At 37.9% G+C, this 20001-nt stretch overlaps 1 protein-coding gene and 1 long non-coding RNA gene across 6 annotated transcripts in view; one reads left to right on the top strand and one right to left on the bottom strand.

Moving 5' to 3' along the window:
• Positions 1-20001, bottom strand: part of APBA2 (amyloid beta precursor protein binding family A member 2) — a 96678-nt gene that overhangs the window by 19437 nt on the left and 57240 nt on the right. For 4 of the 5 annotated variants that reach the window (XM_084532243.1, XM_084532247.1, XM_084532245.1 and 1 more), the window contains exons 3-7: positions 11682-11762; positions 10322-10358; positions 5289-5434; positions 4355-4390; positions 2660-2746 (exon numbers count right to left, since the gene is read on the bottom strand). In XM_084532243.1, the coding sequence (XP_084388369.1) occupies positions 2660-2746; positions 4355-4390; positions 5289-5434; positions 10322-10358; positions 11682-11762 (387 nt within the window). The remainder of the gene's footprint in view (positions 1-2659; positions 2747-4354; positions 4391-5288; positions 5435-10321; positions 10359-11681; positions 11763-20001) is intronic. The other variant, XM_084532246.1, reaches the window with a different exon arrangement.
• The window catches only part of LOC311442719, a 37593-nt gene continuing 33693 nt past the window's right edge, over positions 16102-20001 (top strand). Inside the window, exon 1 of the long non-coding RNA XR_014696811.1 lies at positions 16102-16292. This is a non-coding gene — a long non-coding RNA (uncharacterized lncRNA). The remainder of the gene's footprint in view (positions 16293-20001) is intronic.

Below are 20001 nucleotides of genomic sequence, written 5' to 3'. Positions count from 1 at the left end.
CCTCATGTGAGCTATGCAGTACTACAGATGGATCAAAACATAGATGGCACACTGCAGATATGGGTTTTATATAATTGATAAAGCCATGAAATAACAGATTGCCTCTGCCAGCTGCCACACCAGCTGAAATAGACCTATGGTAATTACACCAGTCAAGAAACTTCTCTAGCTCTGAAAAATATTACCAAGCCAAAAAAGCGAAGCATGCCAACAGCAGCGCTAAAAAGTCAGGGGAATAAGTTTCTTAGAGCCCTCTGAAAGACACGCTGTATAAAAAAAATAAGGAAAAAAAAAAAACAAACAACAAACTCTAGACAGCTTGTAATTATAGTAATCAGTATTGTTTTTATCTCGTTGAACAGATCGTACTGCGCCTCATGATGTATAGCATCTTATAGCACTAGAAATCTCAGGGTAATCAGGAGAATAAGATAATAGTTACTTTGAAAAGTGTTTATGGACTGCCTCAAAGGACTTTCTTTTTTAATTTTTAAAAGGATCAGCATTCAGTTGAAATGCTGAAGTATTTAAAGAAGGGAAAATATGAATTGCAGTAAGAATAACCCTTACTTAACATAGAGAATTTATTTCCTGCCGTACCTTCCAACTATCAACTGTAGCCATTAATTTAGCAATAATTGTCTTTAATCATCTTTACACTGATAATTATTAGAATACTATTTTACACAAATGCATAAAGTATTCATAAGCTTTGATAATATCCTCTAGGATGATGCATGTTTACCCTGAGGTCAAAAGAATGGCTGGCGCCGAACAAGTAGTGGTATTGGTCATTACAGATGAAATGCAGTGCTCGGACTGATTACAGGTGGCAGATTGTAAATGCTGCTGCCCATGTTAGATGGGTTATTCTACTCTGCATCTGGCACCATCCCTTGGGAATTCTAATAGCACGTTGAAGACATCTGCTTACGATGAAAGAATAATAAATCTACTGAAGAAATTATCATCTACCCGCTACCCACACAATAACAGATGATAGCTCTATCTTATATTTCATGAAGAATTTGTTGCCTCATAGTTTACCGTGCAGGAAAAACAAATAATACAGTAATCGAAAACAACTCAAAATCCTAAATGCAGAATACTACTTTTGCCTTTACTGATGTATTTCGTATTGTTTTAGATCTTTTCTTCAGTTAGCCACAGTATTTCTGACCTCTGATCTTATATATCAAGCTACAAGTTCAATAACCATTTTCTATTTCCATCTTCTAAGTTGTTCATTGAAATATTGAAAACTACTGCATTAAAGAAAGATGCTTATGAGTCTCCCTCTGCTCTTTATATTGTCAACTGTATGGCAACACATCAGAACTAAGTACGCACAAAAAATTTTGGCCACCTTTTATCTAAATCATATAATCTACAAAATGTTATATGAGACTACTTAAAAGCCTTACTTAAAAGTCAGTAGGTGATGTCTTCTGTTTCTCTACCATGGACAAATCTATTCACTTGTCACAAAAGAAAATTACTGATTTGACACAATTTACTTCTGACAAATCTGCACTGACTCTTGCTTGTCTCCACTCACAAACTGCTTACAAATGGTTTGTTTTGATATATTTCTAACAGCTAAAACTCCATAATCCTTGGTGTGTTCTGCTACTATTAAAATAAATAAATATTACCTCCATAAGTTTGGGAAAAATATCACTGAAAGGATGTCATAGAAGTGCTCCAACTGTTTTCCCAAATAGTACAAGATGGAATTTCTTGTACTATTGGCTTATGAGAGATGGGTCCCTTTAATAAGGATATATCTAATTAACTTTCTAACCACTGTCTAAATGGGTCTTTCTGTATTGTAACTGGAAGACTTGCTATTGCCAGCTGTTGTTAGCTATGTACAGTGGAGACTTTTAGTGAAAACTGAAGAAAAAATGTTAGTAAACATTTCCTTTTATAAGAAAGAAATCTCATACAAGAATGAAAATTAACATGTATTTAAGCATGACTGTAGTATAAGAGATCATTTGAGTTAATTATACTTAATATTGGAATATATGTATAAAGTGTATGTTAATAATTTAAAATTCCATGAGAAAAAAAAAACTATCCTTCTTATGAAGATCACCTATTATTAAATATGTATGTAATTCCTAAAAGATGAAGCTGATTACTGCTGCAGTCTTCAGATGCTGTGTTAATATGAATAATTAATAATTTAGCTTAGGCAAAGAAGATAGTAGTTCAGGTGTAATTTATGAAAAAGTTGTAGGTTATATCTTAAAAATGACAAGATATGAATGTCTTAATCAAAGCAGCAAATGACTTCTCAAATTTGGGTGCTGGAACTTACAGAGAGAAAGGGTACTTGCATTCAGAATGAACCTCAAATCTTTTCCTCAATTGAATTATAGATATAAATAATCAAATCAATAATTATATGAATAATCAAGACATTTTCTAACACATCAGACAAGCAAAATCAGTGTCATTATCACTACACTGGCAAATGGCAAGTGTTACACCATTTTGAAGATTCAAGAGTGCTCTTTCTGAATATTCTCACCTTGGCGAATTTATCCAAATGTAATGGTTTCCCATGGGAGTTTGTATAGGAGCACAGTCTAACAGAAGAGAACTCCGAAACAATCAACATTGTTTTTGAAGAGTTTTAATCATAACTTACCTGTGTGTCTGCATTTAAAACTTTGATTCTCTGTGTGGAGATGAACAGGTCCACTTCGGTCAAGGCCTGGGAATCTCCCTCCGAAGTCTAGAAGATACATGCTTTGTTACGAGGGCAATTTTAATTCTCTCTTTTAGGATGATAAATTCTCTGATTCAAGCATAATGTGATGTGAGGCAATTGCGTTGTTAAACCATTACAAAGACAACTATTGAAAGGTGTTTCCAAATACATGCAAAAAAACGCATTTATTGCATAGAAAGAGTGAAGCACGCTCCTGTTTTGTGGGTGAGAGTGAGTTTTCAGAGCCCGTAGGAGTGACTGCCCAGGTACTAAAATTCTCTTTTTATAGCTTGAACAGGAAAAAGAGTATGGCTGCTTCTTCCCCACTGTTGCTGATGCATATTAGCTCTTGAGGCACTGGAGCTGAGAAAGCAGGGAAACTAAGAAAGTGACTTATATCAGCTGCCTAGCCCTTGCTGTCTTCAGTTAGCTCACCAGCAAAAGTTTGTGTTGGCACTCAATACTGTGGTGGGTTTATTTCCTGGTTTTTGTTTGTTTGATTGTTTGTTGTTTTTAGTTTTGTTTGTTTGTTTTACAGAAAATAAAAGTATTGAGAGCTGAACTAATATGTCTTATTGTGCAGAAAGACATTGGGTGGATGGCCAGAGACCTCAACTTCTGAGCACTGCTTACTAGGTTCCATGTGTCCTCAGAAATTAACGTCACAGCAAGAGGGGCTGCAATATAATGCTGCGTGTTTTCTAAGTGCGAGGCCTGGTTTTGCCCAGGTGAGAAAACAGGAGAGAGAGTGGCAAAGCAGCTTCTGCCTCTCACTAGAGCATCATCCAAGAACTCATCTAATACTTGGAGTCCCAGCAGGAACCTGTTTATTCCTCCAGGCCACTTGTCCACAGTGCACCGTTTTAACTGGTATTAGCAGCACCCATGTTAGCAGCCTCAGGATAAAAAGGCTACAGACGCTGTTACCTTATGCTAAAGGCAGGCACTAGTCTCTAAGTTACACCTGTGGTTCTTTGATGTGACAGCAAGGAAGAATGATGTATTTGCTGCTATTTTCTGTAGCTCAAATGTCTTATTTAATCCATATTACTTGTATTTTAATTAACGCTAGTTCAGCAGAATACAAAGCAGCACATACTTTGGCAGAGATTACTTGTGGTGTTTTTTATCCACAGCCATCATAAAGAACAAGATCAATTTAAGTGACATTTTTGTTAAATGTAGTTAGTGAACTAATGTATATTTTTAATTGGGTGAAATGTCTCCTCAATTGTTCCAGCTACTACTTGGTAAATGTATATTATTTGTTTTTAGATATCTAAAATAATTTAATAACTATACGTAAGTTCCAGGCATAGGAATGAATCTAACTGCTTTGCTTAATAAGCATTACAATTTTAAAAATCTCCTGGAAAACACTGACTTCATTATCTCTACTAAACAAGTCAGAGATATTACAGAAGAAGAGCAGCAGCAGACAGGCACTCTAGCAAGTGAACAATGAAGAAAATGAGTTAATTTTATTCCATCCAGTGTTCTACTACTAAACAAAGAAGAAACCAAAATGACAACTTGATGAGGACCCATAATGAAAGACACAATGCTCCGTGGGGAACAAGTACAACAAAAATGTAAGTAAACATTAGCATTCAAGAAAAACAGTCTACACACCGCTTTTTTCTTGATTTTAGCCGCCTTTTGCATCCTCTGAAGAGTAGCATAAAAAAAGAATGCAGACAGATGTACACACAAAGAAAGAGAAAAGACAGTGTGTGAAGTCAGGGAAACCTTTTGACTATGAATCCAGATTAAAAATTAAAAATCTGGGGGCAGTGGGAGAAGGATGTGTGAGAGAGAGTTCTTATTGGAGCATAATTGGATTTAATGGCATTATGCATGTTGTTGATTGATTACAAAAAAATACCAAAGAGTGTTGTCTGTTATCAGCTGCTCATAACATTTATCCTGCTAAAAATACAACAGTCTAAAATGACAGTACATGCACTATTTTAAACTCAAGTTTTTCTATTAATGTTCTGGCCATAATAGTCATATGTCTATATGTAATTGTTGAAGAAAACATAATTCAAACTCCCTTCAATGGCTATCTAAAGTAATCAAGTATCCCTGACAGATTAGGATTGTTATTAATAAAAAAACCCTGTTTTTAGAAGGTTGATTGCAATCAGAAATAGCTTATTGCTTGAGGCATCACAAAAGACTAAACAGAAATTTAAATGTTTGGAAATTCAAAATAATTCAATACATGGAGAATAATTTTCACATTTTGTAATAAAAGGATTAATGACACAAAAGGAAAAACAGTCAAATATCTCGTGCTTTGTTATTGGAATATTTCTTAATTATGATCTGCAATTTGTCTTTAATTCTTCATACAGCTTTCAAACAACTTTGAATAGACTTTGGAATAATTTATATTTTGCTCCTTGGAGATGCTGTAACCGGAAACTAATGGTATTTATAGTACTAGATCTATACTCACATAAGGGCACTTCAGAATAGGTTTGAAGCCACAGATCCTGTACTGTTCAGAGACCAGCTGTCAAAGGACCAGAGTATTCTATAAAGCACAAAAATCCCCTACCTTAACACGGCTCACCGCCTCTTGGGCCTGCATCATCCTTATGTTTTTGGAAGGGTTGCGCTCAGACAGCAGCTGTGTAGAGCCCAGGTAATTGGCCGCAAAGATGATTCCATCAATGAGGTCTTCAGGTTCACAAGGTCCTGGAACTGACATGACATGTTTGCAGTTACTGCCTCTCAGAAGAGGGTAGAGAGAAGATAAATTGAACAAAGAACATTAAGGCTTGAGCAACCATTGTAACACCTTTTCTAACAGGAAACAAGAAATCCAGGAAAGTAAACAATGTATTCCCTATAATTATCCCCCTCATCCCCCCAGTATGAACTGAATATAAAGTACTGCATGGTGTTTTGATTGTGAAGTTCTAGAAGAAAAATCATGGGAAGACTTGCTGTGCTGCATGGATAAACACATTGAAATTATTTATGAGTTTCCTGAATGCTCATGGTTTCTTTGTCATAACTGTCTTAATATTTACAATTGTTACAGTGCATAAGCTAAACATGCTCAAATAGATGCATGTTTTCCACATTTTTCGAGATGTCTGAAGAAATACACAGTAGCCAGACAGTGCCTCTGGCAAAAGGACTGATGTGCAGTGGGCACAAAGGTATACTTTGCTTCAGCAAAGATCCAGCAAGAATTCTAGTAATGGGCTGAGTCTTCATTAGAATCAGAACAGAATTCTGTGGAATTTAAAATTCCCAACATATTGGGAAGGAATTAAAAAAATATGACAATCTCCACTGAAAGTGTAAAAAACCTTAACAGAGTCCTTGAGAATCTACTAATTAAATAAGTCACTGGAACTCTTCATGAAGGCCAGTCTTTAAATACCTCAATAAATAAATAGATGAATATTTTTTTAAAACAATCCTTGTTCCTGTATTGCTAATTCATTGAATGAAATAATAAAATAAAATTCCACAAGAACTCCATTTACTACATATCTGGTCCTATTTATTTGTGTCTTTGCACCATTTTGCTTTTCAGTAGATGGATGATATATTTTATATAGTATTGCTTTTGAAAACATCATTCACTTTTTTTTTTCAGGCCTAAAACATAGTTTCATAAATCTGTACCACTTTCAGCATGCAACAAAACACTGATATTGCATCACATTGATACCTTGTTTCAAGGATAGAAAAGATGGAAATTAATTAAGGTGTGAATTTGATGTCGGTTAACAAAACTTCATTAGATACCTGCATAAGCACTCTTATTCAAAGGTGAAGTGGCCTTAATTTGGTTTACCTTCATTCACTTCAGGCTAAGTAAATCAGGCTATATTGAATCAAGATTGCTTTAACTCTGAAATACGCTTAGCACGTAATGTTTAAATCAGTTTAACTAACTTCCTTTCCTAGAAGTTAGTTTTGATTAGTTTTCTTGAAATATTTTGTGTGTGAAGACAAAACTGGAATGCTTCCAACAAATTCCAATACAGGCATTACTGTAACAAGCAAAGGCCCAAATTCTATCAGGTTGCAGAACTTGTCGACAAAAAATGTAAAAATTATGCTGGTTATTTAAAATCTATCAGTCCCTTAATCTACTTCTTTACCATCCCAGAAGCTCTGGGTGAATTTGGGAAAGCTTGTGTTCTCTCCAATTGTTTTCAAGATTGTAGAATTTGCCCATTTCTGGTTACATCTGTTCTTTGTCCATCTGTGAGCAACACATTTTTGTCTTGATTACCAGGTAATTGGTAGACTATGTCAGAGGCCTGTCAAAGCTGAGTTTAGAGGTCTGTGTGTATGTATGTATGTTCAGAGCATGAAACAACAGTGCTCACGGTTCCTTACGGGACTGTGAAATTAATGTGCGTTAATTTCCCAAAAGAAACAACAACTCATGTCTCGGCAGTTCAGTGACAGTAATAGTGTTTCTTACTGATTTGAAAAGTCTTGAAAATGTAAAAATCCTAGGGTTTTAACCAGTTTTATTATCCAAGTTTTATTTATTTTGATTCTTTAAGGATTTCTCTCTTTTTGTTGGATATGGTCTCCTCATCTCTTCAGAGCCTTAGATTGTGCTTTTTGCAGAATTAATATGCTAGCAACAAATTCTGCAACATCACGTATATGATAACAGCATGTATAAAATGCTTATAGCAATAGCTAGTATAAAAAAAAAAAAAAGAAGAAAAAAAAGAATCATGCTGGGCAGAAAACATTTCCAACATACATTTCCCATCATGAGGGCAATGGAAGCGACTGTCAGATAGGATAAGACATCTGCTAGGAGGATGTAAGGAATGGTATTGAAAATTGCCAAGGTCAACCTGGGTTACCTGCGTGTTTTCTTTCCTTGTCTGTGACTGGTTTAAAGATTATAAAAATGGAGCTTTGGCAGAGGTCCCAACTCATCAAACCACTTAAGCATGCCCTTGACTGTAAGTGTGTGTAAGGTGTACTGATGAGCAAGGGAAGAAGAAAGAAATAGATCTGAAAGTTGAAGATCAGTTTGGCATGAACAAGCTGGAACTTCATGTTGGGTATTGATACTTAAAAATTGGATAACTTTTTTTTTTTTCCTGAAAAAAAAATAACCGTAAGTTTCTGCATCTTATCAGTGTACTAAAAACTACTCCATTTTCTGCTGAGTTATTAATGCAATGAGTATATTAAACTTTTCATTAAACCAAAACAGACTCTAAAGATTTTTAAATGAACACCTTTTGTATTCATAAAATAATAAGAGGAACACTCATTCAATAATGCAGCATAACTGAGTTTAATAACCTCTTAGGAACACTCTTTTTTTTTACTAGTACCACATGGAAACCAATTCATGATTCAGAGAGTATTTAGGGATTGTGCTTAGAGCACTGAAGCCACTCCAACTGCCTGCTGAGAAGCGTTGTACTCCCTGAAGTCACTCTGACCTTAGGGTGCATGGCAGTGCAGCAGAATGACTTTCCCTAAGGAATAAGTGGCCATAGGGCATATATCACCTTGCAGAATGCCTCCCTGTAAATTCCATATTTTGGCTGATTCCTCAATTTCATCATGGTTGTGACTGAGCAAGACAAATGATAGTTATGGTGACAGGACAAATACACAGCAGAAAAAAAGAACCACTGGATTACCACTAAAAGCATACAGTGGCACAACTACAATAGCAAAGAGACACTTCTGTTATTTTTTTTGGTGACAGCTAGTTTGTTTTTATGCCCATACTTCATATGGAAAAACATGATATATGCATAGGGATATAGACATAGCTACTGCAGGTAAGGAGTCATGCTGAAAGTTAAGTGTCTGAACAGCTGAATGGTGGCCAGAATGTGGTTGTGGCATCCTCACCAAAGTTCAGGAAAGGGCAGGGAGCATTAGCTGGCAGAATCTTTTCTTGTGTGCAGTGGGGTCCTATTCTTTAGGGGACTCTACATACAAATTAATTAAAAAAAAAAAAGTGTGTTGTTGTTTGTTTGTTTGGTTTTGATTCAGAAAGCATACATTGACCTATCAAAAGCTCCTAGTGAGCTACATCTTTATTCTTGTTAGACAATGCCATATAATACCTGCAATAGAAAAAGGCCTAATAGATAGCTTATCCTCTCATACTGTGCTACTTAAGAAAAAAACAAAAAAACAAACAAAAAAAAAAAAGAGAAAGCAGAATGACTGAACAACTAAAAAAAAAAAAAAAAAGCCTGTTATCTAAAGGTATACTGACCCCGTTCCAACAGAGTAGTAGTGAGCTGATCGGTTAAAAAATAAAAAGACATAACCTTTTTATCCCAATCAAATATAAACTGTGCCGTTGTAGCTGCAAGCACTGTGACGGATAAATTTTCTATTTTTTCCTTTCTTTAAAAGCTCCGCTCATGCTGCCCTCTTGTTATAGGTGTCCACCACACAATCAGTAGATGCTTATAACAGAGGATCAGCTTCCTTTCTTGTCTCCTCTGCCTTTAGGGAATGCATTTAATTTACCTTCACTTAGGGCCTGTTAGCCAGTGCATGCCAAGGACAGCGCTACCTGTAGTTTCTGTCAGATGCGAATTGTGTAAAAGGGGCAATCTCTGAACTTCCCGTTTGCTGTAGCTCATCAAGGAAACGACTAAAACCAGAAGGTGCTCATCAAGGTGATGAGATCAGGGAATAGGGGAAAAATGTGTTGAATGTTCTAATATTAGTCTAAATCACAGTAAGTTTTCCTTGAGTTTGGAATGGCATAAGAAGTCAAGTTTTTAACCTTCATTTATGATTCACATTGCAGGGAAATGTGTGTGTCTAAGATCTAAGAAGTCAGAACCTTAGAAGCTTCCTGTTGCCTTTGCTTACATTCTGGTGTACACACTTTCTCTGTAGAAAGAGCTGTGTGTATTTTTCCTGTACAAAAACTCTTCAATCTCCCCTGCACTACTATTATTTATTTTCTGTTTGGAGAAAAATGTCGGTTTATTAAAGCAAGAAGGTGGACAGATAAAATGGGATTGTGCTGAACATTATCATTCCTTGACTGACAGACAATTGAAGAAAGGCATGAAATTGTTGTTCTGCTAAGCAGAAGAAAGTATGTGCCTTGTTTTCTTCATCTGGGATTACCATTTTTTTCTCAGCTCAGGAGATCCCCTCTGTTTGTTCCCTACAGCTGAGATTTCCAGAGTGCAATACAGGCATCAGTGCACAGTGATACAGGAGCAGCTCTGAACACTTGCATGTCTCCTTGCTCTGTACAAGGCAATGAAGAACAGGGTCCTCTACCTCCATAAATCTCTACCCTGCTGAGGCCTACTGTTTCCACCTTTTTACTTCCTTCCAGGTTTGTAGCTATCTCCATCCTCGCCTCCTTTTTATCAACATAAATCCAGGCTCCCACTCCCACAGTTAGGGATAACAATGTTAAATACTTCCACATATAGTGTACTCTGAACAGAAATAGGCTTTAGTTGCTTATTTATTAAACTTGGAGTTGCTTTCTCTTTGGTTTGACTTTTTTTAGAATTTTCATCTTTAAAATAAATTAAAGCATTTGCTTCCTTTTCATATTACCTTAATGCTGGATGATATAAAACTTACCATCAACAAAACTTGGAAATGAAGACACTTTCTTTGTCTGTTGAGAAATGAAAGCAATATGTGGTATAAATGTGACTAAGTCATTTTCACAAACTGAAGTCAATTCACATCATAAATAGTTAAAATAAATAAATTGTTAAAATGAATAAATTGTTAAAATAAATAAATAAATTTTCTGTGCATAACTTCTGCATAGCCATTATTTATCACAGTGAAACACATTACATCACAGTAAGTTACCCAACCTAACAGTTACATAGTGCTGGTTACCTGGAATCTCCTTCACAACACACAAAACAAATAAGGGATGTGTGTGAGGAAAATGAAAATGAGCCAGCAAATCAGTTGCCAAATGAGCAATAGAAACCACACAGATTACCACCAGATCACAGTGCCTATTAATGATATCCCAAATTTACAACTGGAATATCTAACAGCATTTAGAAAGCAAGATTCTTGGTCTGTGAATAGAAAGAACTGTCCCTGATTGTGCTGCACCTCATCTCATGCTGCTGTCTGTACTCTCAATACACAGATCGAGTCCTTCCATTTGCTTGCCTTATGCCAGCCTCCTCAGGCATTGCTGTTCCCTGGAAAGGGGCTGATTTCTCCATTATAGCAAAAGGCTTCAGAAATGTGCCTCCTCATTAACGGAACAGGCTACAGGCTAAATTTGTTGTATGTTTGTGAGATAACAGACTTCTGCTTTTAAGTCTGAATTCCATTTCATTGTGTCTAGCCTCGAGCATAACCTCCTTCTGCATTCTTAGATGTCATCTGTGCTCCAGTCTTCAGTGACAAGAGCAGGTCTGCCTATCACTGCGTCTTTTTCACAGCTGACTGAGCAGGGACACATCTTACCACAGAGGGCATTCAAAAAGCTGTGAATCATTTGAGCTCTCGGCACTGAATGAGGTGCTTGATATTAGGGATTATTTAAAGAGAACTGTGAAAATTAAGCAGTCCTTTGGTTTCAAAGACTGACGTTTTGGAGAGAAAGAAAACAAGTAGAAGCCAATTTCTTTTTCATGCTGCTTTTGCTCTCCAATAATCCAAAAATAGAATTTCTGAAATGTTCTCCATCTTCTTTATGTCATCAGAAAATTTTAGGCTTGAGTACACGCTGTGGACAGTTACACAGAATGAATATGGCAGCGACTGATTCATGGCTATGGTTCACAGACTATTCAGAATACACAGTCAAGGAATTTATCATCAGTTCAGGAAAAGGACCAGGCTCTAGAAACAGACTCTAGATACGTGTGCATGAGAGGGAGAAAGCTGACAATTCAATCCCTGCTGTTCCTCATGGTAGCCTGAGGACAGGAAGATAGGTGGCAGAATGGCCTAAGGCACCTACCTCGGGCGTATTATTATTATCAGCTGGGCCGTTGAGGTCAGAACGCTGTTGTTTCCTTGGCTGCTCTAAACCATTGCACATCTGTGAGAGAAGAGAGAAAGGGTTTCAAAGCCTTTTGCCTTCTGAAAAGCTTGAAAATGAAGAGATTTCAGTGGAAGTGAATGATGCAAGGATAGTCAGAAAAATTTTCACCAGAAATGCTATTACAACTGAATAAATTCAAAAAAATGTATATTCAGATTTCAACCAAAAGTTTTGTTGGGGAAAGATTACATTCAGAAAAAAAATAATAAAATCCATAAAGCTTTAACATATGAAACTGTATTTAGCATTTTCTCTATTATTTTATGAAAAGCAGTCATTTGTCATGAAGCTGTTCTGTGTAGTTTATATGCAATCCATTTTCATTATTGATACTGAGGTACCATAACATGATACAGTAGTTGAAATTTCCTATTTAAATGTAACAAATATGAGATTCCCATTAAAATGTTAGGCTCTTTAATTATAATAAAAGATCTAGTTGGATGTAAATAATGCATTTCAATTATCGTTAAGCAGCAGTGACACTACTGATTTAAATTAAGTCAATGATTTTATTTCAATGTAAATATTTCATGCAAAATTAAACTAAATACTGAAGTGTTCAAGTTGTTTACAAAGCAAAGTCAGAATTTTAAAACGTGTTTATGCGCAGTACTGGACAAAATTTCACCTTTAGAAATCTTGAAAGCCAAGCAGATTTGTGCACACGTTCTTTTATGGTTTAGGACGTCATTTTCCTTTTTTCTCAGTTTCCCCATTATGTATTAGAGTGCCTGAATACCACTGTCGCTGTAAAGCTCCACATATAAAAATCTGTATCAACAATTATGTAAATGGAAAACACTGAGCCAGAATTATTTCAAAGGATCAGCATGAAAGTTACCCATGAACATAATTCCTTGTCTTCTGACTTTCAAATGTAATATGTAGCTGTAGATCAAAGAAAGTCTGCGTGTTCATCTCTAGGCAAATTATTCCCTATGAGCTATGTTTAGTCAGCTGAAAAAATGGTGCTACTGAAGCTGGCATATTAGAGCTCTTAGTTCAGTAATGCTAGTGCTCAGGTAAGACAATATACACGAGGCAAAAATCCACCCAAACAGTAAGCATAATTTTAGGAAAGAGAATAATACCTGAGACAGACTGAGAATACCTGAGCACCAAGATGTGGGGAACAGGGCTACTGCCCTGTCTAGAGACCTGTAGTAGCTAGGAAACTCATTGTATCCCTGCGTGTGTGTAAATGCTGTTATGTTTGAGACAAGACAAATCTAATTATATTTCATGGCTAAAATAATATGAAGCAATATGTGTTGCTGCGCAGTGGAATGCATTAATGAATACAGGTAAACAAATACCCAAAGGGCTTTCATAATAAAAAGTGTAATAATCACACATTATTCCCTAAAATACTAGGATTAGATCAAGTATGCTTTAAGCAGGGAACATGACATGGCCATAATGAAGATACATTAAACTGCAAAGAGAGTGACAGCAAATAAATTAGCTCCAGTATGTACAACAGAATTTTAATACTTTTAAAGCTCTGTCAGTTCTGATTACCACACACTTGACTGAACTGACAGTGCACCTGCAGATCAAGAAAGAATTGGTTGGCTGGTTTAGCAACATACCATGGAGGCTGTAAAACAACATTATTGAAACATGTCTGTCACAAATCTTAAATGGAGAAGGACTTATTCAGCTCTGGGAAACATAATAACAATTACGCTCTTTGATGATAGTTGCAAACATAGTTCCATATAATCTTAATGTGAAATAGCAAGAAATACAAGGATGACATTTCATTTTTGAATTCCAATTTTAAAGCTTTTAGGAATATAAATAAGCCCTTCTTGTTGACTGTTTCCCAGCCACATACGCAGCGTACATGCTGTCACTGTATGTTAGCCGGGTTCCAAAGAAAAGGCTGTGCAGAATCCACGATGATTCGGGATCCATCACATCACCTCTACACAAAACATAATCAATGTTTCTTACTATTTGGTGTTTGTATATGAAGGCCATCTATTTTTCTCACTGTTTCTTCTATGTGCTTAGGAACCCCAGACTAATTAGGCAGAATCTCAGGTACGAACAATTTGTCTGTTCCTTTTATGCACATCTGTGCACCCAGCACATTCTGTCTGCAGCTCATCTATGAGTACTTTGTTCTCTAAAAGTGTTCTGGTGGGGGGGGTGTCACTGCGAGCATTTCCTCAAAACAAAGCTGAGTGTCCTACCACAGCCTTGAGACCCTCTCAGCGTTGGATTGTTGGGCTCTCTGTGTCCCTGCATCAGTGGCATGAAACACCGCGCAGTCAGTACTGGGAGCCTGTCTGAGACTTTCTGTGCTCAACATATTCCTTCAAATATGTGAGCTGTTATGATGAGCCTTTACAAACCGAGGGCTAAGATTTTCATTCTAAGGAAATGTTTGCTTACATGGTATTCCAAAAGGAAAAAAAATGACAGGGAGCAGGGCTTCCCTTTCTCTCCGTAAGAGGCACAGTGTTTGATGACTTGTATGTCAAAGGAGAGAGCAACGCAGGGTAGGCATGTTTGTATCTCCCATATGCAGGTACAAAGCATGCAGTCTTTGTACAGAAGGAGCTGCTTCTAGGCCAAGGATGAAGGAATCTTGGAGCTTCTTTAAGGAATCCTTTTTAGAAAGCATCAGTTCTGCTATTTACTCTGGGCTGGAAGCTGTTTCATGCTCCCAGGAGATCTGATCACTGTCAGATAAATTACCATAATCGATACTTGCTTTCTTTAGGTTTCTTACAGAATTGCCAGTTAATGTTACAATAGCTTGAAAAGCACATTTGAGGGAAATAGTTGTAAGGTTTTATAAAGACTTATCCCCTGATTTACAGTTTAGAATAGGACCTAAAGCTAAACTAGAAATCCAGCATCTACTGCCCCCTAACACATAGGTAACATCATGTTAAGAGTCTTATCCTACAAGTGGACAGATTCTGCAAAGCAAAGATTTGGGATTCTTTTATGTAGGCAGGTGCTTTAAATAAACATCCCAGTTTGTCTTCAACACAGTTTGAGATTCTGAGTGTGAAGATGATTATTTTCGGTACCAGTACGTCGGCATATGCAGACATCGTGTTGAGAGAGCTATAGCAGAGAATTCTTCGGGAATTCAGCCTATGTTTTAAACATTTCTGCACGCAAAACAATCTAAAAATGAAAGCAGGTTGTACTGGATGTCCATGGCCAGGTTTTGGTAGTGGGGCTGCAGGCGTGGCCTCTGTGGCATGAGGTCTGGGCTGCCCCATGGTAGCTTCCCACTGACCCACGGCAGGACACAGCTGAGCCGCGCAGCCAAGACAGGGGCACCTCTGTGAAAAGGCGTTTAAGAAAGCAGCTGGGTGGGCACTGTGCAGGTGGCCAAGGTCAATCCATCACAGGACGCTCCAGGAGTCTGTCCCAGGAACCACCCTTCACCTCCTGCTGTTCAATGACAAAATCCCTCAAACGTGAGCCCGTGCACTTTGCAGACACATGACCAGTCTCCTGGTCATGGCAGTCTGTTTTAGTCTAGAAAGTCGTGCATTTTTAGCTGGATGTAATGGTTTACTTCAGAGCTAATAAATATCCCACCTCCACTGTACAACTTGTTTAGCACCACGTGCAGCTTTAGACTGATCTCACCTAACTTTTCTGCTGGTAGTATTCAAATCATTTGAGTACTGGATGATTTTACACCATGCAACATCCTGTGTTTTCATACACATGTACACAGTGATACTGTACTGTAAACATGAAAGCATACACTTCGATGGGAGGACACTCACTACCAATATAAGCAAGGTGCTTCTTTCTATTTGGCATTTGTAGAAAAGGACCTCTATGAATTTGCCCTATACAGAGTTGCTTTGATTGTGGAATAAATATACATGGTATCTTCACTCTCAAACCCTCAAAATGTAACACTGCACACTATCCTTGAGCAAGATCTGTTCCAAAAAACTGGTGAGATACTGTTTTTCCCCTTTCATTGTCAGTAACCACCACACAGAGCCTGAACAGGAGATGCCCAAGCCCTACCAAGACATTAATGGTGTATTGTTCTTAACAGCGATGCCCGGGGGCAAGTACCAAACCAGTGTCCAGCATTATGTGACAGAACACGAGGCAGCCAAAATGCCATCTTTAGGCTAAGAGGAAAACCAGACTCCACTTATTGGAGGTCACAAAAGCACACGGTGCGGAAACCAGCCTGCAGTTGGCTCCTGGCTGATGGCTGGGCTGGGCCTGGGCCTCCCTCGTCAGCCACCTGCAGGGCCCCTCCTGCCGGCTGGGCCCTTTAGGGGTGGCTCTCCCACAGGGCAGCCTCCCTTGGCTCTGGGGATGCTGGAGGGGTTGTGGGGCTGGTTCTGAGCACCTCAGTTGCTTACTGCACCACACGCTGTTTGGGTGTTCAGTGAGAAGCTCACCTCAGCGACACGGCCTGCCTCGGAGCTGCAACCTGAGACCCCGAAGGCTGTGGTGGTGCTCAGTGCTGATGAAGCACCTGCCTGCTGGAGGACTTGCTCTGCTGGAAACCACCAGGTTTGTCTCTCTTTGCTAACTTATTTAGAGGAATAAGTTGTCTGAGAGAGGAGCAAAAGATCAACTTTTTAAAAAACTGATCAAACTTTTGGTAAAGAGCTGATAAGCAAGCACACAGTGTGGCACAGAGGTAAAGCTTTATTACTGTGTTGTAACCCTCTGAGTAATTAGGCTTGGGAGACGTCAGCCAATCTCTTCCCTAGCAATGCTGGTTAAACACTGCATCAAGTGATGTGTGCAGAAACTGATCTACCTGCTTATGGGTGTTGAAACTCATCCTGGAGACTTATTTGCTTCTCAGAAAATAAATGTGTTGTGGTAGGTTCCAGTGGGTGCCTTGTTTGTTATGGTGTCTATTGCATGAGCAAACCAACAGATCTAACGAAGGTTTTCATCTGATTTGTTGTCTCTCTGGAACAAAGGTGAAGCAGATGGATATTATTATGTATGTCACTTAAAGACAAGATTTCACCTTCTAACTTCAACTTCATGACTCCTGGCATTGGTTCCTGAAGACAATTTATCATTGGGTTGTGTTTTCTCCTGAAGCTTAAACGCTACTGTGTCTATAGAAATTCACCAACGTGCAACTAAAGTCTCCTTTTGAATTAGGGAGGGCTAACCTAGTCATAAGTCTATCATGGTGCTACTATTCCTATGAAACCACCTGACTGAAGTGAATTCACTTAGTAGATGCTGCTGTTTAGTGGGAATGGCTTACTACACCTTTACTGAGCTGCTATTTTAGTTAACACAGCGTCAGAAATGCATAGTTACTGGTAGGTGCAATTTGACCCAGTGTGATACTGCCACAAAGATTGAATCTGAATGAGACTGTTCTTGGCTATCTGAAGGATTTCTGGTTTGGATCACAGGGGGAAAAAGGTTATGAGCATTTGTTAGGTTCTCAAATGTTTGCTTGTTAACTGAAAGTAAAGAATGAGAAATCAGAAGCAATAGAATTCACATGTCACAGGCTGCTTAGCTAAAAAGCGGACTTCCCTTTAGGGCACTCATTAAAGGTGATAATAGCGAATTCCTGTTTCTGCAAAAGGGTGTAAGTGAAAGTATGGTGTTGGTGCTGTTGGTTTATTGTCTTTTACGTTGAGGGAATTAGATGTGTTTGATTATTGTAGGAGAGAGTAAGCCTACTTAGGAGTCTGCAGTTTGGAAATGAAGAATGAAAGGCTCCAACATGTTCAAGTGTTGGAGTCCCACAGTCACCTTCAGTTCCTACTCATCAGAAGTAGCTGTCAGGCCATGCTAATGGCAGTATTTATAAGTGTGACTGTAGCTGGGATGAACAGAGTAAAATCTGCCACATATGAGGCTCTAATAAGGTTAATTATTTGAGTTCCATTAGTGCAAGAGACATCTTCCATCAGGATTATCTGCTGCTGCCCAGTGTTTTGCTAACCTCCGTCTTGACTACTTCTACCATTCTTTAAGAATGCTGAGTGTATGGAGGCAGTATTAAAGGGAAGCTGAAGTGTATTTAGTGTTAGTAAAATAGCAGGCAATGCCATTGTTCTGTACAGACGTCTTACAGCTGCAGTAGATCCAACTACTGTCTGGGAGCAGAGGATGGGCCTGGGTGACTGCCCCATGCCACAGTATGTTCTGGGAAGGAAGATGGCCAGGACAACTTACAGTGAAATGATCTGGCGATGAGCTTCTCATGGTTCAAGCTTTGGTTTCTTTACAAGGCCAGGTTCTTGTATTTTGCATTTCACAAGCACTCATCTGTTATCAGAGACTACCCATGTTCCCCCAAGTAAACCTGTTCCTGTTGATTATTGGTGTGCCAAAACAACAATATTCTACTTAAATTTGAAGCTCCGCAAATAAAATAGTATTCAAAACAGGTGGGGGAAAAAAGCCTTCCAAGTTCACAGCAACTACTTTTGCCCAGAAACAGTGCATCAGTTTAAGGCTTCAGGTCATGCTGCATACTGTGAAAACTTCAGGTCATGCTGCATCCTAGGATCGGTTGAATGAGCCACTTATTTCCTTTCCCTTCTTCCCCTACCAAAGATGTACCTAAGTCATCTTTGTTTTTCTCGTAAAAAGAGAAGTCATCTAAGTTTTTCTCGTAAAGACTCACTTCAGGAGAAATCTGTGTCAGTAGGATGCCTGACTATACTTCCTGTGTTAGAAATAAAGCACAAAATGAAATTATAATCAAAAAGAACCTTTGAGTGTCAGGTACATTAACAATTGGGTCAGTCTGAGGTGACTAAGATGTCAAATGCTGAGGGGAAGGGGGAACTTCCTGGCTTGAGCAAGTAAAGTATGTGGTTAGTCAGACAAATGCTTAAAATACTTAGTTTCAAGGTCATAACTGTGAACATTGAAAACCTGCAAGAAACAGAAGTTGTACTAAGCAGTAAGAGCAAAAATACACTTAATGTATCCTGGGTTTCCCCTCTGGATTCTCTAGTGCAGATCCTCTTCTGCACTTTCTTGGAAGTATTTACAAACAAAGGCTTATACTTACAAGCTCATATATCCCCAAAGTTTTCATATAGTAAATAGGACGCATACAGTAAATAAAATGCTTAGAAATTTTGTTTTTCAAGTCTCTAGATTGGTGGCTCTTCTTTGGAATTCCCCTGGTGATTAGCTGCTGAAAAAAGCAAGCTTATCTACTAGAACCTTTAAAATAGCATTTTTCAACTGGTTATTGAGCATTTGATATGCAAGACTATTAGCACTTATCCTGGACTATGAATTAATAACTATATATTCCTTGAAGGTATGCTGTAAAAAAAAACAAAACAAACAAACAAAAAAAAAACATCCTTTTCCAGTAACATTAACTGATACAGAACTGAACCTAACCTAAAATTGTATACACCAGTATTACCTGCTGAGAGAGAATATACCAGGAAAGGAAAAGACAGGAGCAGAAACCTTAAAGCTAAGGGCACTGCAATATGTGCATAAAAGCACAAAATGCATATTTCTTTTTGCTTATTGATTATATATGCTCTAACATTCATGTAGCATTTTGGTTTAAATCAATAGCATCCAAATCTACACTTGGAGGGTTGGGGCACTAGTGTTCCAAGAACAGTACATAGGCTTCTGTGTCATCCCCCTTGCTATTATATTTTGTGATACACGCTTATAAGAACGTATGCATTTGAATAAGGCAAGGAAACCAAGGTCTTCTAGGCAAATTCTCTGCTAACAAGATCGGCATGCAAATCTACTGACAATGGCTTTGAGGCTTTCTCCTTTTACTCTGTATGAACTTTAATTATTGTAATTAAGATCATTACTATATTGCTTTCACAAATGAGACCTTCATCTAAAAAGTACACTAAATACATCCATCCCTTACACGTTTTATAGTAAATATTAAAAGAATTGAATTCCCCAGAAGAAAAACAGAAAAGCCACTGTACTTAAAATTCTGTGAGGTCTGGTACCTGTGCTAAAGGTCCAGCAAATCCTCATGGTAAGGACATCTAATGAACTATTAAGTACAAAATTCATCTTGGAAGAAAAGGGTTCTGTACTTTAATGGCCTCACAACTACCCAGACTTTTAGTTAAAGCTGAGGATGAGCAACCTGCAGCAGTTGAACAGAACACAGTAAAGTAGAACAAGGCCAGTCTTATGACAAACAAATTCAAGTAATACTTGCTAAGGATTACCTTACTTTTAAATCTTTGCTTTATAGTCCTGAGGACATGGGAAGTCC

The sequence above is a fragment of the Aythya ferina genome, assembly GCF_964211825.1.
Source record: "Aythya ferina genome assembly, chromosome: 11".
Taxonomy (NCBI): domain Eukaryota; kingdom Metazoa; phylum Chordata; class Aves; order Anseriformes; family Anatidae; genus Aythya; species Aythya ferina.
This window is presented reverse-complemented; position numbering and strand designations above follow the sequence as displayed.